At 41.0% G+C, this 26,008-nt stretch overlaps 4 protein-coding genes across 10 annotated transcripts in view; 1 reads left to right on the top strand and 3 right to left on the bottom strand.

Annotated features, from left to right (window-relative positions):
* The window catches only part of spen (spen family transcriptional repressor), a 30,868-nt gene extending 27,370 nt beyond the window's left edge, over positions 1 to 3,498 (bottom strand). The window contains exons 1-2 of the mRNA XM_082518000.1: positions 3,157 to 3,498; positions 117 to 437 (exon numbers count right to left, since the gene is read on the bottom strand). Of these exons, the coding sequence (XP_082374126.1) occupies positions 117 to 437; positions 3,157 to 3,239 (404 nt within the window). The 5' untranslated portion in view covers positions 3,240 to 3,498. The remainder of the gene's footprint in view (positions 1 to 116; positions 438 to 3,156) is intronic.
* A 195-nt stretch (positions 3,499 to 3,693) lies between these two features.
* On the top strand, positions 3,694 to 18,225 carry smim1 (small integral membrane protein 1). The gene is made up of 4 exons (XM_082518021.1): positions 3,694 to 3,766; positions 14,732 to 15,319; positions 15,531 to 15,708; positions 16,142 to 18,225. Exons 3-4 carry the CDS (start codon positions 15,614 to 15,616, stop codon positions 16,266 to 16,268), a joined length of 222 nt encoding a protein of 73 aa, XP_082374147.1. The 5' UTR covers positions 3,694 to 3,766; positions 14,732 to 15,319; positions 15,531 to 15,613; the 3' UTR covers positions 16,269 to 18,225.
* Positions 5,204 to 11,602, bottom strand: tmem82 (transmembrane protein 82). 6 transcript variants are annotated; one of them, XM_082518016.1, is made up of 7 exons: positions 10,346 to 11,602; positions 9,180 to 9,518; positions 9,004 to 9,073; positions 8,640 to 8,838; positions 8,063 to 8,477; positions 7,695 to 7,882; positions 5,204 to 7,204 (listed from the first exon to the last, which is right to left on the bottom strand). In XM_082518016.1, the coding sequence occupies exons 2-7, from the start codon at positions 9,271 to 9,273 to the stop codon at positions 7,124 to 7,126; spliced, it is 1,047 nt and encodes a 348-aa protein (XP_082374142.1). In that variant the 5' UTR covers positions 9,274 to 9,518; positions 10,346 to 11,602; the 3' UTR covers positions 5,204 to 7,123. The 6 variants fall into 6 exon arrangements, 4 of the variants coding, with proteins under 4 accessions (XP_082374142.1, XP_082374139.1, XP_082374140.1 ...); XM_082518013.1 differs by lacking the exon at positions 10,346 to 11,602 and adding an exon at positions 9,749 to 10,327 and having other exon boundaries at positions 9,180 to 9,642; XM_082518014.1 differs by lacking the exon at positions 10,346 to 11,602 and adding an exon at positions 9,749 to 10,327 and having other exon boundaries at positions 9,180 to 9,617.
* mad2l2 (mitotic arrest deficient 2 like 2) lies at positions 17,773 to 25,396 on the bottom strand. 2 transcript variants are annotated; one of them, XM_082518018.1, is made up of 8 exons: positions 25,297 to 25,396; positions 20,514 to 20,632; positions 20,344 to 20,415; positions 20,149 to 20,249; positions 19,952 to 20,046; positions 19,001 to 19,074; positions 18,825 to 18,917; positions 17,773 to 18,734 (listed from the first exon to the last, which is right to left on the bottom strand). In XM_082518018.1, coding segments are annotated over exons 1-8 (594 nt in total). In that variant the 5' UTR covers positions 25,298 to 25,396; the 3' UTR covers positions 17,773 to 18,695. The 2 variants fall into 2 exon arrangements, with proteins under 2 accessions (XP_082374144.1, XP_082374143.1); XM_082518017.1 differs by lacking the exon at positions 25,297 to 25,396 and adding an exon at positions 20,902 to 21,301.
* Between the last annotated feature and the right edge of the window lie 612 nt (positions 25,397 to 26,008).

Raw genomic sequence — 26,008 nt, 5'->3', positions numbered from 1 at the left:
TTCTCCTCTTTAACCCCCAAACAGGTAAATGAACAGATGGTGAAAGATGGTTGGAGGTAAGGTGTTTACCAGAAACTACGGTTCCCCCTGCCTTCAGAGAAACTTTGTCCACTTACCCGTCTAGTCTGCGTTCATAGCGTCCATCTCTGCTGTGAAGCGACGTGGGGGGCCCATACACGGCCCCCCCTGCCGCCCTTGTGAATCCTGATACATCCCGGCCGCGAGAGCTTAAGGACAGACTATCGTCCAGCCCCCTCGCCGCACTAGGAATTGTTCCTGGTTCATTGTAATCAGTGCGCAGGTCTCTGTCCCCCATCTTGTTGACAGCATTGTGAGCCTTCTGAGCACTTTTAATGTCCACAAAATCCACAAAGGCCGCGACTCCACCTTCTGATCCCCGCTTGGGCAGGACCTTGACACTCTCCACTCGTCCATATCTAAAGTCAGAATAGATTAAAAGCATGGTTACCACCAGGTTTGCAGCTGCAAATGTGTTGCATAACTTTTTAGGAATGTTGAAAAACACACAGGGTTCTGCACAGTCCTGAAATTGACTGTGCGTACATGTGCACAAATGTCTGTGGCAACGAGGGAGATGAGGCAATTTTGCTACTCTTACTTTCCCTACTGTGATACTTTCTAACACGGCAACAGTAACCCAGCAACTGGACTTGAAACCCTGCCACATTGCGTGTTAATAAATGCATAGATTTTCTAAAATTAGCATGTTTTCCGAGCAAAAGGTGCTGCCACGAAGACACAGCTACTGAAAAACACACAGATGAGGTTTGAGCAGTTTATACAGCGATGGGGTTTCTTTAAGAAATTCCTCATTAATTTACTGATTTATTTATATATATATATATATATGTGTGTGTGTGTGTGTGTGTGTGTGTGTGTGTGTGTGTATACAAGACACACATGCAGAGTATATTTATATTATATATTATAGCCTATATTTATTTTTAAGGTGTAAAGGGAGTTATAATTGCTGAATACACCCTTTTCAGTCTTGAAAATGACAAAACACCTGATGAACTGAGGATTCAATTTTGGGATGAGGAGGCTGTTACAGAAAATTTCTCCCACTTGAGAGTTAATAAGCTGTTATCATCTTCTATAGCCCCCCCGCACCACCACCAAAAAAATGGGTCTTTTAGCAGTGTGATTTTTTTTGCTGTCCAAGACAGACAGTAGGGTGATCACAAAATTTATTGGCATGCCAGTTCCCAACACCGAACAGCCCCCGACGCCATTTTAGAAAAGCTGTTCACACTGCTTACTCATTCTGTCGTCCCCCATCTTCAATGACTTCTATCACACATTGGGCTGTCATGCACCTGCATACCCTCGCTACCTCTGGGTTAACGCTGGAGCTGAGGTAGCGAGCTGAAAAAAAGGGGGGAAAGGGCTCGCCAGCACCGTTCCCCCTACTGCACAAAAAAGAAAGAGATGCTGCCAGTCGCCATCCCCCCCAAACATAACGTTACGTTGTACTTCAAACAGGGGGTTATGTAAATAAAACGGTGTATATAGGTAGCTCATTTTTACTGCTGCTCTCGGAGGCTGCACGTATTAGATACGAGCCATATTTGTAGCTGAGTCTCTGCATCAACCCACTGCAAATAATAAGACCGCGAGAGGGCAAAGCACCAAATGCATATCATCTGTTTTTATATTTCATCCAGCTGTAGGTTTGGATGAGGGTGGGGGAGGTGGGGGGTGCTGTGGGACGAGTATGGCTTTCGGTTACACTGTGGTTATTAAGGATTAATGTTGCCATTTAGCAGCTTTCATCCGATATGGCGACGCCCACACAGTGATAATAATTAAAAATCCAAAACAACAACAATAAAAAAAAAGGTCTCATATGGGCAAACTGGTGTTTTTGGGGCTGTCTGGTTTCCAGCATATGAACGGAGACGCGGGCTGCTATTTCCTTGACAGCCGAGAGAGGAGAGAGGCGAGAGCGCGCAGACAACCGTGAAAGCCACACGCAGGGGAAAAAAATAGAAAGAAAACGTATTTAAATCATTGTTCAGCCCGAGGAAGATAACAAAGAGCTAAAGGCACACAGTCTCCAGCGGCTCGCTCTTAATCAAAAGTAGCAATGGAGCTCAGTGCGATTATGGCAGGCTGCATTACAAATATACATGTGTGTGCGTGTGTATACATGGATATGCTGTCTGATCTTCCCTGAAATCAGATCACGCTGCAGGCTGTGCGAGTCAGCGCCGTTTTAACAACCATTTTCTGTAAACACTACAGCGTTACAGCACTGCACATCTGCTCCGCGGCACAGCCGAGCCCGGTCAATCACAGCCAGTTTGCCGCGGCGATGTTGCAGCGTGGACGGCGGCGTGACGGCGTCACCTTTCGGCTTCTACAGACTTGTGTTAAGATGTAGGAACGGAGCAAACGGCACGCTCTCATAGATGGGTGCACAGCGTGCTAATACACCTCGGTGTGTGTGTGTGTGTCTGTGTGTGCAGGTCTGACTGGAAGCAGTGACCTGACAAACTCACAGAGTCGAGTCAGACAGCAGAAGCAAACACAGAGACTTTATGGTGTCTGCCGGAGATGCGGGCACGTATAAAAGCACGGGGCTCTCCGGGTAGACTGAACTTTGTTTACACTGACTGTGCACCACAAAAACAATAAACAATAAACAAGAAAAAGCCCCTTCTTTACGGTCACCCGGTGGAAAGGTACGCTGCTTAAAAGTCAGCCTGCTTAAAAATCAGCCTGCTGGCAATGCGCACCAGGAAGACGTAAGAGGGGTGAGTAAAGTTATCACCTAGCTCGACAAGTTAATAAGCGCGTCAAAATGGCAAAACCATATGTCCGCTGGCTGCTTGGCTTGGGCTGGCTGAGGCGTGCTAGCAGATTTTGCTTTTTCGTCTCAGCTCAAACGCAGGAGCACCGTGTGTTGTTGTTGCTGCTCGGATTGTGTGTATGGAGAGAGAGAGGGGGGACTGACAGCACAGTTGCCAAATGGGACTTTGCTACAGGGAAACCTCCTGCTTCATCCCGACTTCTCTAAAATGTGACACAACAGAGAGAGAGATGCTGGACGTGCACCGCTCTTAACATTACAAAACGCGCACAAACACACACACACATACACACACGCCGCTCATTTGTGTTTCTACTCACCGCTTGAAGTGCTCAATAATTTTCTCCTCTCGTACATTTTCGGGTAAATTTCCCACCCATAAATGTCTGGTTTCCCGGACCATACTGTGTGCTCCTGCTCCCCGATCATACAGATGAGTTTGCTATGTCCGTTTCTCCCCGTGCAAAATACAAAAGCTCTGCAAAATAAACGGCGGACAAGAAAAAAGATGCTTGGCGCAAATCATTGACTGCTCGTTGTGGCCCAATGTAAACCATTAGGCTGTATCCCCGCACGCTGTTTGATACTCTTCAGTGTTAAAGCGCGATCTTGCACCTCATGAACGCGCTCCGGTCTGTTCCCGTGACTAGGCGCGTCCCTGACACCATGCGACCTTTGGGTGTCGAAAGAAAGCATGTAGCTTCCTAAAAAGATGCAGCAACTTCGCTTGTAATGAGAGGCACACCGCGCAGGCGTGGCTTTGTGTGTGAACTTCTTTTTTCCCCCCCGATGAGACGGTCTTTCACCCCTGCGCATGCGTGAGAAAACCCCTGGTTGAATGGTGGTGCTTTGACATCTGCAGCTTCACAAGAGGATCCCATCAGTGGCAGTTAAGTGTGGCAAGGTGAATCATCCTGCGCACAGCACACAGTGAGCCCAAGTTTGGTATTTTTATGTTTCAACGTTGTAATAGTTCAGTTGTTATCAAAGCACAGGCAAAAAAATGTCACCCCATAATTGTAAAGTGAGCCATCAGCTCACATGTTAAAAAGTTACAAAAGCCTTCAGTGTTGTTCCCTGTCACTTAGCTGGTTGGCACTCATTTACCATATCCAACTGCTGGGACTTCAGATCACTGCTCTGTTTGTCTGCACAACAAATCAGCAGAAACAGCAGTAGCTGCAGTCCAGTCATTCATAAGAATCAGGAGACTAGATGCACTCTCATTCTAATCACAGGTTGTGTTGAAGTTTTTGACACTTGAAGCGGAAACTTGCACACAGGAAACAGGAAACTGAAGGACAGCTGTGGGCTACTCTGCATGCTAATAATGTAACATGAATGTGCTGCAAGTTAATCTGTGACCAACTTATTATAATAAGTTATAATAAGTTTAAGAGATTTTTTTTTCTCCTTAACTTGAATTAGTGTGAATAATATGCTATGTCTTCCCAACACTGGTGGGATGTTTTAGAGTAGACTGCTATCTGGAACAGAACAAAACACCACAGGAGGGCCTTTTTGTCTCGTTCAGTTGGGTTCAATACACTTTCTGTTTATCCCTTTAGTTTTGCACTTAAGTGTGTGAAAACTGAAACAAAAATGTTTCCACATAAGCTGATATAAGGCACTGTTGCAGGGAAATAGGGGAAACCACATAATTCATAACTTATGTATGACAGAAAATAGTTTGCTTGTCAGTGTGTCAAGTGAAATTACAGGAAGTTTAGGTGGATTTTCATGAGTTTCATATTTTGACAGATATGAAACTTATGTGGGAAACTGTTCTTTTGTATGGAAAAGATCAACGTACTGCTAGATCAGTTAAAAAAAAAAGAAAGAAAAGCTGAGGCAGTGACACAATAAATAAAATCCCCAAAATTCAGAATCCCCAAGCCGGATCGTCCAGAAAAGCAATCCAGCAAACTCGAGACAACACGGCTAAGTTTACAGTAAGAAACTTTACCACACTGAGGTAGTTTGAATGTGTTTGAAACCTTTAAACTTTGAATTGATACATATGCCTTCTGCATGTTGCACCTGCAGTCTGTCAGAGCAACAAAAAAAAAGATGCTTTGACATATTTAACAGCTTCTACTACTGGGTTACAAAAGGCACCGGGAGCTGTTAAGTCAAGTACTTTGACCTGGTCTGAGCTCTACTTTAAGCTAATAAGTAACACAAAACAATCAGGCCCCTGTCCAAAAGTCCAAGAGTACAGTGGCGATAAGCCCTCTTGTAAGGGAAAATACAAACTGTATGTGTGTGTGTATTTTTCTTTGACCGACTATCCCCATTATAAAACATGCACACTTTCTCTGAATGACCACCATGACTGATAAATAACGAACCAAATAATGATGTCCACATAATCAAGAGGGGCGTCAACATTTAAGTAAAATGGTAGATGAACAACTATTTTCTCCACATTGTGTTGTGCCCAAATCCTCCTTGGAGCTGAATTGTTTTATTTTATTTTTTTTATTTGTAATTTTTTTTGCCTGTGGAAAATGATCACTGGCTTGTTTGGTTTGAAAATAAAGCTGCAACTACAGCGGGGCATTATTCTGCTTTTGTTACTATATTAAGAATACTTAAAGGGAGAAGTGCGCCTGCGTTAAAATGCAGTAACAGGGGACACGCGAAACTGCTTTGCGCATGCGTCCACTGTGCCTATCAGATGAAGACAGAACAATCTGGAAATCTCCAGAGGAGGTTACAACGGCGCTCAGTCAGTTCTATGGGCATTTTCACCGTACTCGGGTGCTCAGAGCGTCCTCCCTATGTCTACTGAAAGCGTCCTGATGTGGAACTTTACTCCATTAAAAGTCTAATAAACCTCTGGGAGTACAATTTCTCATTTTGGTGGATCGACTAGACACCAAAAACTAAATTTCATCTTCAGTGATTTTCAGACGTGGATTATCGTGGAAACTGGACCGTCAGGCTAATGTTTCCCCCTGTAATTTTTTTTGACACGGGATGACGGGACTGACATAACAAAAACCCTCTCATGGAATATGTTTCTGTCTGTCCACAGCTCTCAATAAAGACAGATCTAATGGGCATAACACCGGCGACACATTGTGGATTTAATTCGATATGGGTGTTAAATTGTCACACGAAGTCAGGCTTTAACCTTGGCTACTGTTATTGAGACAATGTAGCACAGGCTGGAAGGGCGGTATCTCAAACTTCCTCATAAAAAGCCCCTTTGAGTGTAGCCTAATAAAGCGAATTTGCTGCCATTACAACAACAGTGTGAATTAATACGGCTTGCTAGCTGTTTAACAGCGTGTTTGTCCAACAAAATGGAGCTAAGGTCGACGCATAATCAAGTAAACTAGCCTTTTCTTTGTCTAACGCCATTTTGTGTGTCTTTGGAGCACTAACGTTGTCGTCAGCCATTTTGCCTTTTCTTTTCAAGCACACAGCCTTTGAACACTAGCAGAGCACAATGGTGTTTGCGGGCCTGTCGCGGGGAAATAAGTGAACAAACAACAAAACAATAAACGAATAAGCTTACCCACTGCCCAGGCTGTGTGGTATGCAGTTATTGGATGTTTGCAGTCATGTCAGTACTACACTTAGTAATGTTAGCTCCTCTGTAGAGTGCATTTACCTGCTGTAACAGCGACTGCTTTAATGGTTAAAAACGACGACGTGATATGGGAGTCTAAATTTACATTTTCTGTCGGTTTTTTTTTTTCCAATAAATGGAATAATTTCCTATTTTGTGCAGCTTTATTATTCTGTTTCTGTTGAATGCCTACCTTATACTGCAAGAATAAAAGAAAGGGGTTCAGCGTTGGTGAAATATAAAAAATGGGTTTTGTATTGCTTCTCAACTGAAAATGCTGGGAAATGCGAAATCTACTGAATAAAAAAAATAATAATACTTTGACCTTAATCTGCTCTACTGGAAATGATCTCAAACGGTAAATCTTCCCAAGAGGTCACACAGACCCAGATAACCATTATTGTTGAAACAGTATGACTAACCAGCAGGAAGAAAACAAGCTTAAAAACACATCCTTAGCATCCTAAGAAGTAAAATGAACTCCAGGACTTGTTGAAAGGCTGCCTATTGAATAGTTGTTGATAACCATGAAATTGTTCTTTTAGAAAATGTGAAAAGACTGTAAACATTCCTTACATGATGAGTTGTGTCAAATATTTAATACAAAATGTATACTACATTGTAGGTAGAAAGCAACGTTGCCTTGATATGATTTCCACTAAATAGTGCCATTAAAGAGACATGCAGGCTTTAAAATCCCAGAGTGCCTATCTCTGATGCTCCTTCTTGAAGGCTCGTGGTGTTTGCTGACGCTCCCTCCTTCTGTACTCTGTATAATCCTCTTCATCCTGTGTGAACACAGCAAAATATGATGCTAGAAACATGGGTGACTGAAGACATGCCTGCTGTTAAGCTACAGCCAGACATATAGCTTAGTGAATGTAGCCATGATTTCTTGATATGCATGATTCTCAATCACCACATGAGCTACATTTTAATAGCAAAACAGACCCGACTCACCTTAAAAGTCTATTCAGATGCAAGGTTTTTTATATTTGTTTTATTTTGCATTATACTTTGTTTAAACCCCGCAACTTTAAATAGGTCAGCTCAGTGAAAGGAAAAGTAGACTCAGTATTCTGAGTCAGAGATCACGTTGACCTGAATCTGTCTTGGGGGTCTTAAACCTTCTCCACCCGGGATACAAGTTGGAAAAATCGAGTGTCATCTTGAGACTCATCTAATGAACATATTGATATTCTACTCCAGTTTTGGGAGGCCTCGGTGGGAACGAAGTGCTTTTGGCCCCGTGTGCCGCTCCCAGGGAGACTCACTGACCTGTGAGGATGCTGCATCCAGCAGATCCTTGGTGGGGAGTAGACAGCTAGCCTCTCCGAGGAAACATATTAGGATGTGGAACACGTCTGCCCAGCGTCCAACAGTCAGCATCAGGACCATCAAACCCCCGAGACGCACCACCACTGCGTTGAGGACGGCCTGGCTGCTAGGCAGACGGTGTTGCTCTTCTACAGAAGCATGACATTAGAGGACTATTAGGGAGAAGTATTTCATTTGCATTTAAACAAACTAAAAAAATGTCTTAGATCAGCCACAGATGCTGTAGTGATTAGACAGGGGAATTGAGAAGCAAGTGATGCTACTGGCATATTGCTTTGTAAGGGCTTATGTCTTTAAATGTTTCTCACCCTGCATGTACACCACCAACAGCGTATAGCAGATAGTAAGTGGTGTCCAAAACCTAAGGGCTTCTGTTGCAGAGAGGAAATGTTGGTTGATGGTTGAAACAGCAGCCAGCACAGCCACAGAGAAGGTAATGATGATGGTCCTGCACAGCATGGGCAGCAGGGAGCTGCCCGATGTGAGGAGGCTGATGCAAATGCCGCAGTAGCCCTGTGAGCTGTGGAGTTTATACAGAGCTATGACATGGTGCAGCAGGTTTGTGGCCTGCCTAGCCAGAAACCAGCTGAGTGCTGCTGCCAGGAGTAAGCATAGCCAGCGCTGCGCCGCCCCCTCGTGTAGAAAGTGCAAACTGCAGGTTAGGGCGCAACCCAGAGAGAACTGGCTTTGAACTAACAGCTGCTGCAGAAATTTCCCCGACTCCTGGGAAAAAAGAGGAGCACGAGTGATGAATGAATCAAAGCAGACGACGATGGCTGTCGCGACTCATCCTGACACCAACTCAGCAGAGTAAGCCACAGAAAAATCACCTTATACAGCTGAGGCATATTCATATATATTTTTATCACATAATTGGTTTCTTACTGGTCCAGCTGTAACCAATCCAGAGACAGCTCGAAGACAGAATTCTAGTACCACCAGTGAGGCCACACGGGAGCCCACTACACACAGTATCCCAGTTACAAAGAGAAACTGAAGCAGCCCAGTAAGTCCAGGTTTTGTCCTTATCGGATGACCGGATGTCTTCCGAGTTGATGTGTCTTCACCATTTTTTTTACTCCAGCTCCAAGTTGTAGGGAGGAGGGAAAAAAAAGTCACATCAAAGACATAAAAATAAACTGTGTGGATGATGAAATCCCTCTAAAATCAATTATTTTTAAAAGTGAAAATGGGAAATTCTTCAGCAAAACACCACATAAGTCTGTACACAAGAGGCGACCTCTCTCACCTCTCCTCCAAGAATAAATGCACTCTCAACAGGGAGCACAGCACAGAGATCCCACATGCAGCTACCAGCCCTGCAGGTCAGATAGCCGTGAATTTCGAGCACAAGTAATAACAAACCTCAGACATTTACTCTTTTAATAAATGGCCCGCAGCCGTGCTGAAGGATGAGGAACTCACCTTGGAGTAAACTTTCCAGTGGATTTATATCTAGAGTCAGCCACCCTGGTAAGAAGTAGGAAGTTGGAAGAAGCCATGTGATGAAAGAGAACATAGTACTACCTCAAGGGAGGAAAAATCACCTTGAATGTCTATAAAAGTAAGCTACTTTAAGCATCTGCACTCTCAAGATTCATCTTTTATGGTTCATAGATCGCGTTACAGTGTTGTGAAGTATCAGCTCAGCGCTTCCGTTTTCTTTCTGTTGCCCCAGCGTTGTGCTTTGCTCACCCAGAAGCCTGTTCTGTGTCCTGTACCAAAGTTCAACTGAGTGTCAGTGGAGCAGAGGCACCCTCAGGCCTGAGTCATGGCAAGATAGTGGAGGTTATTGCACCATGGGAAAGACTTTACACTCTCGCTGAAATATAGTCGCAAGCATTCGCTGAGTTCTGTGGTGATCTGCACGTAACAGCGTGGGATTATTCTGATGGCATTAAACACAAGAAACAGTTGTAGACTTGCAATATTATTAAACAGCAATATTGTAATAATAATATGTGAAAAGAAATTAGAGTGTGCACAGTAATTACCTAAAGAGTTATGGGTAGGCAACTCCAGGCCTCGAGTGCCGGTATCCTGGAGGTTTTAGATGTGTCCATGATCCATCACAGCTGATTTAAAGGGCTAAATGACTCCTCAGCATTTCTTGAAGTTCTCCAGAGGCCTGGTAATGAACTAATCATTTGATTCAGGTGTGTTAACCCAGGGTGCGATCTAAAACCTGCAGGATACCAGCACTCGAGGCCTGGAGTTGCCTACCCCTGAGTTATACCAAGTGTGTGGGATGAGGTGTGTAATGGTAGATTTAAAGTTGGGAGAAGATGGAGCTCAAATATAGCTGCAAGCACAAGTTCAAGTGTCATGTTTCTACAAATATTTTATTATCTCATCAAGAAACAGTTGTTTGAAGCAAAATATACAGCAGTGTGCAAAAGTCACCTCATGTGTTATTGGAAAAATGCAAAGGTACAAAGAAATCGTCAGGTGTCAGCTGTGTGCAGGCAGGAGTTGGACCCAAAATGCAGGCTCTCAGACACGAGGGATGAACAAAATCACAGCTTTATTGGCTGGAAAGGAAAATGCATGCAACACAAAAACTAAACTGGGAAAGAATAAGGTAAACTCACGGGGAAACCACACAGAGAAACACAGCCATGAGGGACGACGGGACACCGACACAGAGAAACACAAGGCTGAATGAGACACAGAAGGAGAGCACAGCTGGGAGAAATCAGAACTGAGGAGACAAGGAAGCAAAGCAGGATACACTCACATGAGACGCAGACCTTCAAAGTAAAACAGGAAGTATAACACTGAGACACAGTGGAGACAGAGCAACTAAGAAACACAGAGACATAAACCATAAGGCAGAGAACTCTAAGAACCAAAAGGCTAGAGATGAAAAATAATACACAGAGGGAAACACAAAGCACGGAACACAAGAAACTACACTCAAGGGAGTAACTAAAGACCAACAATGAGAATACAAAGTGACAAAAAACACAGGAAACTCAAAACACTCAGTCAAAAACCCAGGACCCTAACAGAAATACAGTATAACAGTTTGTACAGTACAGACTTGACAGCCAGTGTTTGGTATGAACACCGTTATTTTTGAACACACTCTGATCTCTCTTCGGCAGCTTTCTTGTCATGTCTTTAAGTAGTTTTCAGGAATAGTTTTCCAGGCTTCTTTAAGGACATCCAGCTCTTCTTTGGATGTTGGCTGGCTTTTGTTCTGTTCTCTGTCAACATGATCCCACTCTGCTCGATTAATGCTGGGGGCCAACCCATGACTGTCAGTGTTCCACTGTTTGTGTGTTATTCAGTGTGTTTATTCAGTTATGCTTTTACTGCATTGGCAGTGTGTTTGGCAATGACTTTATGGCAATGATCCAAATCACACTCTTTCCAAATGGTCGTGTATGGTGGCTCAAAATCAAAATCTGTGTTTCTGTGTTCATAATTTCATCAGTTTTGACAAGACTGGCTAAAAGGTGTCCCTAAACCAGCCTCCACAGTGTTATACATATGGCTGTTGACATTCACTTGTTGTACCTCTTTTCTGACCTCCTCCTTCTATAATGAGAGTGATTCCTTAAGAATGGCTTCCTGACAGCCACCCTTCCACTGACACCATTTCCTTTGAAGCTTCAGTGAACAGTGGATAGATCAGCTGAAGGACCAGATCCGTCCCTCAGGTCTTATGTCAGGTCTTTTTTAAGGACACACTACTAACCATGAATCACCTTGTCGTTGCAAAAATTACTATTGTATCCCTGCTAAACTGTGTCATCTTTGATATTTAGACTCAGTGAAAGAAACTGGAACAAATTGCGTGTTTTCGTCACATTCTTGTAGTAACCAAGTGCCATAAGATACAATGTCTTGATCAGTGTTGGGACTAACTCGTTATTAAGTAACGCGTTACAGTAACTACGTTATTATTGTGGTAACGAGCACGGTAACTAGTTATTATGCCAAAACCGGGAACGCGTTACTCGTTACTGGGCTTTAGATAGGCTCGTTATTCGTTACTTCGTGTGGTGGCTATCGCAGAGCTAGCTCTCACAGATTCAATAACATTAGCAAGTGGTGGAAACCAGCAGGTGGATGAAGGAAAAGGGAGGCAAGAGGAGAGACCCGAAGCGGCCGCTGGTCCGAGAGTGTCAGGTGAACTGAACTTCAGGTAAGAAGTTATGACCTGCAGTCCATCTGGGTCAGATATGAACCAAGTTTAGTTGGAGTTTATTTTTGTTGTGCTGACTTTTTCGTACTGCGTGCTAGCTAGCATGACGGAGTTTCTATACAGCTGGGTGGTGCTATGTTACTGATGTTGAACTTTATTTTGTTCATAAGGTTAATTATTAGAGTTGCCAACCGTCCAGTAAAAAACGGAATCGTCTCGTATTCAGAGAAATTATTACGCGTTTCGTATTGAGGTGAAAAGGAACACAGTTTATGTTTCAGCTACAATGAAAAAGACACAAAGCTGGAGTTACTCTGTGTCTTTGCTGCACAGCTGCCTCTTCTTCTCTCATCCTCTCACCATCTCTCTCCTGTTTCTACTTCAATCATGAAACTGATCAATGATCAGCTGATCGGCTTTTCTCTCTTGTTTGTTTATCGCCCACTTTGCGCCAGAAAGAGGAAACCAGCGGATGTCGCGGTAAACAACAGCAGCACGTTTAAGCTTGATCAGCTGTTGTTAGAATTTATTTAATATTAATTTCTAGTATCAGCTGATGTTGGCTGGAGCCACAGCTGTAAAGCTGCTGGTCATGATATCGGTTTGGATATGTGGTGAGAGGGAAACATGAAGATGAAACCAGGAGATGTCCTTACTGGATCATCAGAGCTGTGATGGAGAAACAGGTTTACCTTTTAGTTAACATGAATGAGTTGAAGAGAAGTTATGAACTGTTTCTGAGAGACAAATAACACCAGGATCCTTTTCTAAGTAGCTGACAGCTGGTAACTGTGCAGGGGCGGGTCTAGCAAAGTGTTGCCAGGGGTCCATGTACGGAATTAAAAGGGAAAGGGGGCACAAGGAAATACTTTCTTATTCTCATTTAAAATGTCTCACTTTAAAAAAAAATAATTATCTGAGTCTTACAACAAACAATTGATAGATTGATACATATATACCATCAAAACAGTGAACATCACTGTCACAACAGTGCTTATTTTCATTCAAAGGCTTTATGATTTTTCCTATAATGGTGGGCCGGTCTCTAGTCAAAATGCCTGGGACGATTTTTTTGTCCCAATCCAGCTCTGTATGCAGCTCATCTGCAGTCTGGTGTTGCCTACATCTTCCTATTCAGAAGGCAGAATTTCCGAGTTCTGAGTACAATCAAAAGCACCACGACTGCAGTTTTTGTGTTGGATGTAAAAAGCGAGGATAGAATGGCTAGGATAGAATCAGGCGTGGGATTTCTCTCGTGGAAATGTGCACATTATTTTTTCCTTTCTATTGGTAGGTGGCACAGTGCACTTGTGGCAAGTAAGCAAGCTAGAAGACTGTCTTGCTGGGTATCCAGTTACTGAGGCAACACATTAACAAGAGAATTCTGAGTTAAACCAAAGTTACTTTCCCTAGTAACTAGTTACTCTGAAAGTAACGAGTAACTTGAAGTAACTGAGTTACTTTTAATAGAAGTAACTAGTAATGTAACTAAGTTACTAATTTAAAGTAACTTACCCAACACTGGTCTTGATGCATGCTCAATCATCCAGGTAAGGAAATCGCAAAAAGTTGATTCTGTTCATCTGGACGTAGCATTTTGTGGGAGAAACGTTTCGTCGCTCATCCAAGTGACTTCTTCAGTCTCAGCTGACTGCAGGTTTCCCCAAATCTTATCAACAGTACATTTGCACAATAACTAAAACTAGCCCACTGAATCAACAGTGGACTGTGAGGTCAATTCCTTGATCATTAATATGCAAATTCTCATGACCATTGACCAACAACCACTGATCAATGGCCATGAGCACCATTCACAGAGAGTTGGGGAATGGCTGCAATCACAGCATTGTAAGATGGTGAAAGATGTACACTTAGGCCCCCTCCTCGATTCAGAGATGGTCTTTCCCTTTTCACATAAAGAGCCTACCTGACTCCCCCCTCATACCACTTAGCCGCTAAGCGGATGGCACAAGACAGAAGAGCTAACTCGTCGGGCCAGGACTGCAGTCTGTTCATACCTACAAGCCAGGTGACACTCTTTCAGTGATGAGGATGGACACATCCTGGACAGGGAGGATCACTGGTTTGAGTGGTTGTTGGTGGTCATGACAATTTTCATATTAATGATCAAGGAACTGACCTCACAGCCCACTGTTCATTCAGTAGGCTGGTTTCAGTCATTATGCAAATGTACTGTTTATAAGGCTGGGGAAACCTGCAGTCAGCTGAGACTGAAGAAGACACTTGGATGAGCGACGAAACGTTTCTCCCACTGAAAACGCCACGTCCAGATGAACAGAATCAACCTTTTGGGGGCCTAAGATACAATGTAACATTGTTCCTTGCTAAGTTGTCTGTTATGTCCCTTGAGTTAGGTGTCTTTTTGGTGCCTTTTTTTAAAATTTCAATGTCAGTGTTAACAAAAACAAATATTTCTCTTAAAATGTTGAGCTACAAGGACTGGACTGAAAAACGAGTGAAAACACAGTCAATATTTAAAGAAAGACTTTGAAAGACCGTTAGAAACCCTGGAGAACTGTTGCTCAAGACCAGTTAAAATATCTGAAAGTCTGGCTCCTTAGAAAGAAAATCTAAAGAAGTACAATATTGCTTATTATTTTTAGGTTTGTGGGAGATGTATCACATAGGGAAAGGAGAAATAGGCTGCAGGCAAGCTCAGTGCGTGTCCATAAGTGGGCAGCAGTGTACAGCATTCAAGTTAATGATGAATGAGTCTCTACCTCTACCTGCAGAATGTCTAAAGCAGAGTGAAACAACACTGGTGCAAGCTGTAGTCTTATTAGGATCCACTATATCCTTGCAGATTGTCAATCCAAAGTGCTGAAGTCTTCTACCGCGATTCTTCTTCCTTCCGATTTCAAGGATCAAATGATTTGAATGTTTGTTAACCAGACTGGTTAAATCAACTTAACGACTTCGTTCACACGCAGGATTCTCATTAACTCAACTTCTCAGCTTAAAATATGACACTTCAAGGTAAGTAAAAACAAAATCCCTTTGCTTCTTTTGAGGTATTACCTTGTATGCACTGTAATTAAAGTAAGTCGCAGGGATCATTGAATTATGTGTCTGAAACAGTACACGGACTGTACTACAGTACTGCATTTTGCCTTTTCAGTAAACCTGCATGCTGTTGTGTTTAGCCCAAACCATTAAACTCTACAAAATCAACTATCTTTGCTAAGCAGTGCACTATCTGCACAGGCTCTGCTGAAACAGGAGACTAACAAACCACATCGAGCTGGCCTTTATCACTGAGAAAGAGTCATTTAACAGGGTCAAAAACAACAGATGGATTAGGAGCAAAGGACTTATGACAGGCTGAGGCACAGCCCTTCGTCTCAGTCGCTGATTTACAAGTGCCGGAGAGCAGAGATTCCTAAGCAGGCTGGTGAGTGTTTGTGACTCCTACAGGTGAGCAAGACTTTTGTAAGACTGTGAGGATATAAAGGGAATTTGTAATCCTTCAGTCACTGCTTTTTGAACTGGTTTATTTCAGTCATGAGCTATGGTTTAGCCCCAAGATATTTGATTGACTTTAAGATACTAAAAGTGTTAGTATTTTGTTACGAAGACACAACTGTCCAAACTCGCTGTTTCAGAGCGCAGTGAAGCTCAACACTGAAGCAGTGAGTGAGCGGTGATTCCAGCAGATCAGCCCCTGAGACGAAGGAAAACTGTCCTCATGGACTCCAACGGTTCCGGCAGCGTGCAGTACAACCGCTGGAATGAGGACAACATCAACATGAATGTAGAGGCTTCACAGTCCTCACTGAGGAGGTGAGACTTAGAGGATAGCAGCTGGGCTTGACACCACATGAGGACTAAGTTAAACTGACAAAGGTTAAATGTGTTTAATAAAAAGAATCCAGGTTTTATGAGTTTGACATTGACCATACAGTTTAAATCAAGTGTAGGAGAAAGGTTGTAATAGGTTTTATCCATGTATCCATCTCACTTAAACTTCCTGCAACCTATTTTTTATAGTTTAAATGATATGTAGTTACTTCCTCCAGGGAACTTGTGTTTTTGACAGTGTTTGTGTGTCTGTGAATGGGATCGCTCCAAGTTCTGAATGAACTGTGGTATAACTTTGTTTTAAAGGTGTAGAGTGGGGTCATGTTATTAATCCATTAAAATTAAGCTTACATCCACCATAGGTACCAAACCACAGGTACCAAATAAACCCGCCCCCTTTCTTTCCCATTCACAGGATCTGCAACAGCATGTGTGTCGGCAGCACTGGAATAGTAGTAAAAGCAGCAGGAGCCGTAGCTGCACTGGTGGCAGTTTACATCATAGGATATGTGATGGGGTACTACATCCATCGATGCCCGTAGGGGAACCAGGAGGTCAGGAGAGAAAAGAGATTTAAAACACACCAAAAAAGCATAAGCTTCATATGCAGAATGAGCTGTGACTGAATCGGATTTATTGTGATCAGAAAATATACAAATTCATGGTTCATACTGATACTACGGCACATGAAAATGGAGTTATATCATTATATGATGTTCTATGAAGTGTAAAATATTAATTCATATCCTTCTCCAAAAATATCAGGCTGTTTTTTTGTCCAAACTGATAACTAGAGATAAACTCCTTTGGGCAGGAGATACCTTTGGATCTACTGACTGTGGTATTTCTGTGGACTGCAGGAGTCTTAGATCACCTTGGTTTAGACTGAGGGTGAGCAATAGTTTAGACAAACATTTGTGAGTCATTTGAAGATCAGCCACTGTGGAAGTTGACTGAGTAAGTTTAATGTTTGCTACTGCTGGTCTTTTAGTGACACTCAAACTCATCCAGACCTTCTGCTTTTGTTCGATTTCTTCCCAATTGTTCTGAACAACTGCAGCTTCAACAGTTTTGGATCTCAGCTTCCTTTAATACATTTGTATTTAACACATCTACTCCACACACATACTCCAGTACATCACTACGCAGTAAAGACAAAATGGATGTTTAAAAACCTTTTTTACTTTTATGCTAAAAAGTGATCTATTTTTAAACCTCAACTCAATCTAAGTTATCTCTGTTTTTCATAAAAGAACACAACCTCTGTGTTTTCTTAATAATGAACTGAACTTTAGAGAGCCTGTCGTGTTCGTGTGGTATCAGATCATTTTAATATTTTAAATCTATGAAGTGTCTTTTGGTTTCATATGACACAATCCTGCAAACAATACAAATTAAATTTAAGCTTTAAGTTTATTAAGGGCTAAACTGACGTGAAAGTTAATGCCTATGAATCATTGTGCAAACAATACCAACCATTTACATTTAAAAGCACTGTAAACAGTTCAGTTGCATGCAAGGCTGAAGATCTTGTGTTAATGTGGTATTCTAGCTATTGTTATGCAGACCATAAATGATCTGCTGTCAGACAGGAAAACTCATATTCTTGTGCCAGAACTACTTTGTGAGACACTTCATGTAGCTAATCAGTCTCCGTGGTATTTAGACCTCCTGTGCATCATTTCCCAAACGGCAGATTGAAAGCCGACAGCTCGGTTGTACAAAGACAAACTGTTTTCCCCATTTTCCCTGTGTTAGTTTATTTCTCGCACATTATTGGTTTTTGTTAGATTTCCTCCTGTAGCACTTGGTTTGTTTTTTGCCCCTTGGTGGAATTAACCACCTGTTTGTATGACTTCAACTTGTTAAAAGATTCAGATTTCAGATGTTACTCTTCCTCCTGTCATGTGTTTGGGTCCTTGAATTCTTATACCAAGACCTTTATTTACATTACAGTTCGTTTTTTGGTTTGTTTGTTTTTTTTAGAGTTTAATAAACTTTCACATATTAAAACAAACTTCTGTGAACGGAAAAAAAATCTAATGCTCCATTAGAACTTTCTATTTGCCATCCAACAATAGAAGAGAATGCTACCCCTGGTTGCAAATGCACACAACGAAATCCTTTAACTTCACAGAAACTCCAGGAAGGCTTTCCTGATAGATGCTGCTGTGGACACCATGCAAGAAACTGCTCGGCAGGACATTACAGAGAGTTAAGACACCGTACAATAAACAGAGTGAGACAGACTGACAGACGACCTCCATGTGGAGTTATAAGGACAGGCTGTCTGTGGGAGTTTCAGCAAATAAATCTGCCTACAAAGAAACAGAGTAATATTATTGCACTAACAATACAACTGTCATCTCAGTTTACAGACTGGTGTTAATGGTACATACTACACTGTTTTCCTGATTTCCATATGCTTTGAATTTCATAGAGTTACAAGGACATTTCCATCCGGTTACCCTAAAAATCTCCATTCAAAAAACAACAAAATACATTACGTATCAGCACGGATGCACAGCTACACTGACCACATTCATGACAATATCAGACTTGACTGCTATCAGCAAAAAGGATGATATTTAGCAGTGGAGTGTGATGAAGAGCTGAAAGACTTTCCTGGCACATAACAGGAAATAAATTAAAAATATATACATTTTAACCAACGGCCCAGAATTTCACAAACAGAACCATAATCACGCATTTATGTGGAATGAGAAAATGGCCCACGCTGATGATAAAGGACTTCTATCAACCCAGTGTGCGAGTCCAACCTTTAACGCCGCCAGAAGCAAAGTTAATGGACCTCATAAAAATACATTTCACAGGGAACATCACTCTCTCCCCATGTGTTCCTCAACAACTCATCAATTCAGCACTGATAGGCTGTGTTGAAGATTCTGCCTGGGATTCCCTGGTGTCACAGATTATCTCCTGCAGCATGGTTTCTGCTAAGAAAGCATCTATGTTTTCTGGGCTCTCTCTTCCACATACAGCTGCATCTGTTAAAGGCAAACAACCAAACAATGTGGACATGCAGATGACAATAATTCACCATTAAATGAATCAGTGAATGGGATGCTTCTGCTTACCTTTACTATATCAGAAGTCATAGTCTTTAGTGGAATGAGTCTAGGCTCCTGCATGTGGACTTCTTGCTCATCAGCGACTATCCATGGAAAATCCTGCAGAGGCAAACACATTAATGTGACCAACACATGTAAATAACAATTCTGTGTTTCTGAGTAAGTGCATTTAAACACCTCACCTTAATTACTTGAACCTTCTCCATATTGCGAGTAGCAGCATCTCTGGTATGTACTAGTACTGTAAACGAACACCCTGTGACAAAAAAAGAAAAGTAAAACAGTTCAATCAGTCAAATCTATGAGCCCATACCACCTTATGTGCACTATAATGTCACCTTTCTCTGGACTTCAGTTTAATTGGCATAGATTTCTGACAAAGGCTTGATTATTCCATCAATTAATCTGATAAGAAATACTTTTGTCTTATTAATTAGCAATAATAAATATAGAAAACTCTACAGGTATTTCAAAATGAAACCCCAATTGGTTTCCATTTTAGAAATTGTAATGTTTTAAATTTTAACTGCATACAACACCTGTCAAAAAACAAACAAAAAAACTAAACCTTTGACTGTATTTCCGTGTCACGTTTTAATGGAATTTTTTTAAAGAAAATGTTATCTAAAATCCAAAAATATATAAATAATCTCAAGTACAGTCAAAGGGCAAAGTCAAATAAAATAAGGTATATATATACACAATCAAAATTGACCTTTACTCTGTCTTCTTGGAAGGCTTTCTGACATTAAGAGTTCTGACAGTTTTCGGAGGTAGATTTGGTGTGTTCTCATGTTTATGTGTGCCAAGTGAATGAGTTAGTTTGTGTCTGTAAGCCTTTAAAGGAGTATGTGGTGTTTGCAATGAAGAAAAGTGAGCACAGACTTAAATGAATGTAAATCATTTGCTAATGGGTAAATCAATTTATGCACCTCCTATCTTCCAAAGGTGAACACAAATATTTACCCCAGTAATGAAGAGAATCCTCTTAAGCTGCTTAGGCAAGACTTTGTGCTGAATCATGTGACTTAAAGGATATCATTTAAAAATCTTTCCAAAACTTTTGCAGAGTATATGAGTATATAAGCATGTATGTAATTGTCTTCTCTTCCGGTGAGCCACGATGACATTACCTGGTGGATTACTATTTAAAACAGCATCACACACGCTGATCTTCAGGATGAATGCCCTCAGCAGCTGCTCCACGTGTGACAGCAACGTGTCTGAGCTGTGAAAACACAAATAGCAGTCAGTGACCAGTGTCACAGTAAAAATGTATTTCAACGGAAAGATGCTTCTTTTTAGTAAACATTAAAATGTGGAGGGCAACCTGATGGAGAGCAGTGGTGGCTGGGAAATCTCGAAAACAAATCTCTCTACTGGATGATGCTCTTTGTCCATGATGACCACAACCACCTTCTCTGCATCGTTCTAAGAGGCGAATGGAGGATATCAGAGCAGTAAGAGGAGAAATGAGAGTACACTTTGTGTGACATTGACCCGTCACTTTCAGGACATAGCTTACCTTTTCAATGAGTGGCTTTATACAGTGTAGTGTATCTTGGATATACTGATTCAGCTCTGGGTGACATGACATCTGGAATAAAACACACCAACAGAAGTCCTGTATTAGAGAAGCTAATATGCACACACCTAACAGCTGCAAACAAATAGTAATAACACATAAAACAGTACCTGCACAGGTACGTTGTACTTCTTTCGCTTCTGAAATATCCCAGAGGGATAAACCTCACGGACATACAGGATGAGATGAATAGCGACCTCCAGGAATTCACACAGAATGTCAGCAACCACTGGAAAACATGCGAACAATAAAATCTCTTGTGTTCTTGCTAATGTGACAAAGTCCCGCCAAACCCAATGCAAACATTCAGCAATATAGCGTCGCCTACTTAGCTCACTTTAATTCATAGTAAAACCCAGGCAGACAGTGACAGCATGGTTTATGTAGGTTCCATATGCCCATGACTTTGCAAGGGGGACAACTACCTATTGGAAAATTAACAGTAGTCTCGCCGAGCTGACCAGACCTGGTATATATATATTCCTTTAATGGCCTTACCTTGCCCAAAATTGAGATCTTGCCTCGTTAGAGTTGTCATGTTTTACTCCCCTGGTTCAGCAAAATTAAATTTAAATGCTTAATTTTCTGTACGACTTGCTAACTTGTGTAAAGCAGCAGTCTTACCGGTCCTCGTATTGATTTTAATGGTTCAATATCTCGTTTTTTGTTGCTGCTGTACCTGACAACCGAAGAGATAAGAAGTTCAGTTTTTACAGAATTTTACACGTGTTTAAAAAAACCCGCAACGGTCCACATGAAGACACCCGGAGACATTAGCAACCTGCCGACCCGAACCGCGGCATTTCTTTTTTTTTGTACGCGAAGCTTCGTCGCCCGCCGAGGTGACGTCACTCGTTGTTTACAATTGCGTACTCTGCCGTCCACTTGTGATGACGTGATATGGACCGTTGGTTTTATTTTTAGTTTCCACCTTTTTTCCCCGCAACAGTTATTACAAAATAATAATAATAATAATAATAATAATAATAATAATAATAATAATACCGCGAGGTGATTGGCAAAAAGCACTGAAACATTTATTTTTGTCTTATATTATATTATATAATTGATAATAGGCTTTATTTCACTAATTAATTGAGTTCACAATTTTGTTTTGATAATTACCAATTATTAGATAATTATCAGATTTTTTAAAAGTTGGTTTTAATTTTTTAGTTATGGTTTTATACTTGCTATGACAGCTTCATGAATGAAAATATCCTTAATTATCAGTCTTGCCGAATGCAGGTATTCTGTCTCCTCGGCAAGGTTATGCCATCCCGAGGTGTCCCATTGCTCATAAATATGAAAACATACCAATTACGCATGAAACATATTGAATTAAAACAGTAAATCATATGCAGCCTAACTAAGGGTGACTAATGTTATACCTGGTTATTTAGACAATCACAACAATCTGTTTATTACGCTTATTCTTTTTCTTTTTACATTTTTTGGTTGTTTGAATTCAAATGCTAACTTACATCAAAAGTCCTCTTCACTCTCTCTTTTTTTTTTTTTGCCTGTCCCGTTTGGCTCTTTTGCCATCAGAATTATTGTCTAAAGGCGAAGAAAGATGCCCAACGGATTTACTTTACCAAATGGACGATCCCAGCCTTGCCGTAATGGTCTATTTGATTCACCTTTTATTGTTTATTTTATTTTTTATTTTCACTTGCTAGATACGGGACAGACTTGAATGAGGAAAAGAAAAGGGAGAAAGAAAGAGGAAAAAACAGCGGAGAAGAGGGACGGGGATAAAGGGCAAAAAACAAAAACCAACAAAATAAGCAGACAAAAATACATATATCAATCACCTGGATCACCTGTTGAGAAAGAAAAAAGAAAACAAGCATTTAACAAGGGATAAACAACATCATGATGATCTATGGGAACATAACAGTAAATACTAAGTGTTAAACATTATTGCGCAACACGTAAGATGGACAGTGCAGTTTGCTTTGAGGCAGGGCCGTGCAGAGAGGTTTAAAGGGGCGGGTGCTCAAAGTTAAAAAGGGGCACATTGAACCAGGTTGAATAACAACAACACACATTCATCAAGAATCTAATATGGGAAGGTCAGGGCTGTGTTGATCTGAGACTGTAGACATTAAAAAGTCCATAGGAGAGATGGTAGCTGATTAAACAAGTGTCATGAGATAATAACAAAATACAAAGATTGGTGACAGCGCTTGGAACCATAAGGCAACAAAAAACTGTGAGAAATAATTTAGGCTCTGCCTGTGAATCACTCTTTGCTTCTCTTCTTCCTTCCATCCCATCATTTCATATATCACTCTCCACTTGCTGTCTATCTGAGAACAAGGCACAACTTGTTATTGCAATAAACTATAATCTAATTATCCACACCTAACAACTCTTGCACTTAATCTATAATAAAATGATGACAGAAAAATGTTATAGCACTGCCTTTAGCAGCCTCACACAGCTCCTACTGTTTCCTCCTCATGTCCTTACCAGCCATGTCTGGACAATGTTATATCATGAGTAATAATTTAAAAAAATCCATATACATAAAACACACACATGCACACACACACAGTGACATTTTAGACCTTCTTCAGAATACTGTATATACTATGAGCCACAATAATAAAGCAATGAGGAGGGGGAAGTAATAAATATGAAATAATGGCAAGGCAAGGCAAGGCAAGTTTATTTGTATAGCACAATTCAACAACAAGGTGATTCAAAGTGCTTTACAGAGACATTAGAAACAAGAACAAATAAAAAGCATGATTTAAAATTGAATAAAACAAGCAAATAAACTAACTAATTAACAAACAAACAAACAAACAAACAACAGTATATAAAATCAAAACAGATAAAATCAGAACAGTAGATAAAATCAGTAGTTAAATGTAAGTTTTGAAATTTAAGCTTAAAGTGTGGATTTGGTCTTTATTCAAATGCAGCTGAGAACAGGTGAGTCTTCAACCTGGATTTAAATAAACTGAGTGTTTCAGCTGATCTGAGGCTTTCTGGGAGTTTGTTCCAGATATAAGGAGCATAAAAGCTGAATGCAGCTTCTCCGTGTCTGGTTCTGACTCTGGGAACTGATAAAAGACCGGATCCAGATGACCTGAGGGATCTGGATGGTTCATACTGGGTCAGGAGGTCACTGATGTATTTTGGTCCTAAACCATTCAGAGCTTTATAGGCCAGCATCAGAACTTTAAAGTCTATCCTCTGACGGACAGGCAGCCAGTGTAAGGACCTCAGAGCTGGACTGATGTGGTCCACTTTTTTGGTCTTAGTGAGGACTCGAGCAGCAGAGTTCTGAATGAGCTGTAGTTGTCTGACTGATTTTTTAGGTAGACCTGTAAAGATGCTGTTACAGTAATCAAGCCTACTAAAGATGAATGCATGGACTAGTTTTTCCAGGTCCTGTTGAGACATCAGATCTTTTATCCTTGATATATTCTTGAGGTGATAGTAAGCTGATTTTGTTATTGTCTTAATGTGTTTTTCTAAGTTTAGGTCTGCATCCATCACTACACCCAAATTTCTCGCCTGGTTTGTGGTTTTTAGATGTATAGATTGAAGTTCTCTGGTGACCTGTAATCGTTTTTCTTTGGCGCCAAAGACTATTACCTCAGTTTTGTTTTTGTTTAGCTGGAGAAAATTGTGGCACAACCAGTCATTGATTTCCTCAATGCATTTACCAAGAGCCTGTACAGGGCCTCGGTCTCCTGGTGACATTGTGATATATATTTGTGTGTCATCTGCATAGCTGTGATAGTTTATTTTGTTGTTGTTTATAATCTGTGCCAGTGGGAGCATGTAGATGTTAAACAGAAGGGGTCCCAAGATGGAACCTTGGGGAACTCCACATGTGATACTTGTCTGCTCAGATGTGAAGTTACCTATTGATACAAAGTATTTCCTGTTTTCTACGTATGTTTTGAACCAGTTTAGTACAGTTCCTGAAAGACCTGGTTCTGTCTAAAACCTGACTGGAAGGCATCGTAGCAATTATTCTGTTTTAAGAAGTAACTGAGCTGTTGAGAAACTGCTTTTTCAATGATCTTACTTAAAAACGGGAGATTTGAGATCGGCCTGTAGTTGTTCATTTGTGTCTTGTCAAGATTGTCCTTTTTCAGTATAGGTTTGATTACAGCAGTTTTTAGTGATTCTGGAAACACACCTGATAATAAAGAAAAGTTGACGATCTGTAACAGGTCTGACTCTAAAGTGTATTTATGATGATTCCATTTGTTTCAATATCCACTCTGTGCAGGGCAAAGCTTATTACATTTTTAAACTGTAGAGATACAATAATTTTACTGCTGTAAAATCCAAATTTTGTCTTATGTCTTACTTCTGTCGGTGCTGTGCTTTTTGGAAATCGAATTTCCCAGAGGAACCCACCCGAGGGATTAATAAAGTTCTATCTTATCTTATCTTATCTTATTTAAAATATAAATCTAATATAATCTGCTTCTTAATGTATGTTCTTTAAAATACAGCGTGTGTTTTTTAATATATTATAATTATAATAATGCATAATTATGTGGACATGCATATTAGATCGTTTTTAGTGAAAAATAATCCCTCCAGAAAGGCAGGAAAAGCCCGGAAACTTACTTTAAAACTAAATATGTTTCTAAATACTTTAAAACTAAATATGTTCCCTAAAACGGTGACAGAGCTACAGACCCATGACAGCCTTACACAGGTAGCCAGCAGCTATGACCAGCACTACTTGTGCAGTTAATAAAAGGACAGGTAATGTTTGTCGCGCTGTTGCACACACAGCACGCTCGTTTGTTTCAATTCATCAGTTGCAACAAGACAGCTTACCAACGTGTACGTAATAAGCTAATACTCCTGGGTGCTATACACTACAGTTTACGCTGTACACCTACTTACTGGTTTTGTCGCATCAGTCTGTGTCTCTGAGTTAACTTGTGTTTCTCCTACAGCTCCGGACCGCTAAAAATGCGCGTGCTCTTTGTGAGCTCGTTCCCGTCTCGTAACTAGCGCGTTCTGCCGTCAAGGGCGATCATTGGTTAAATGTGATCATGTGACTGATGCAAGCCAGATCCTTTTATTTAGCAAAACTGTGATTAATAGTTAAATATTATTGTTGAGGGGCACAGACAGGACTCCGCACGCACACACACATTAAAAAAAAATACTGATAATTTTTTTTAAAAAGTTGCCCTATCAAAAGGGCACCTTGGGCACCCATCAGGAAAGGGGCGGGTGCTCAAAGCAGAGTGAAGCTGACCCCCCACCCACTTGAAACGTAAAGGCAAATAGGCGGAGCGGTTAGTGCTACGTTTGTGCAGATTTGTGCAGGTAAAATTAGCGTTTGTGCTGCTACAGTTTTTGAGATATTAAACTTTATTTTATAGGTCATTCAAAGGTCACCATCCCCCCAGACTGCTCCAAAACAAACCAAAATGGTCTACTTTTTTAGTGCTACGTTTGTGCTGATTTGTGCAGGTAAAATTAGCGTTTGTGCTGCTACAGTATCTGAGATATTAAAAGTTATATTTTTTGCTGATGACATCACCATCCCCCCAGACTGCTCCAAAACGGGCCAAAATGATCTACTTTTTTAGTGCTACGTTTGTGC

The sequence above is a fragment of the Aulonocara stuartgranti genome (assembly GCF_965226115.1).
Source record: "Aulonocara stuartgranti genome assembly, chromosome: 20".
In the NCBI taxonomy this organism is placed as follows: Eukaryota; Metazoa; Chordata; class Actinopteri; order Cichliformes; family Cichlidae; genus Aulonocara; species Aulonocara stuartgranti.
Note: the sequence above shows the minus strand (reverse complement) of the source record. Positions and strands in the feature narration are given on the sequence as shown.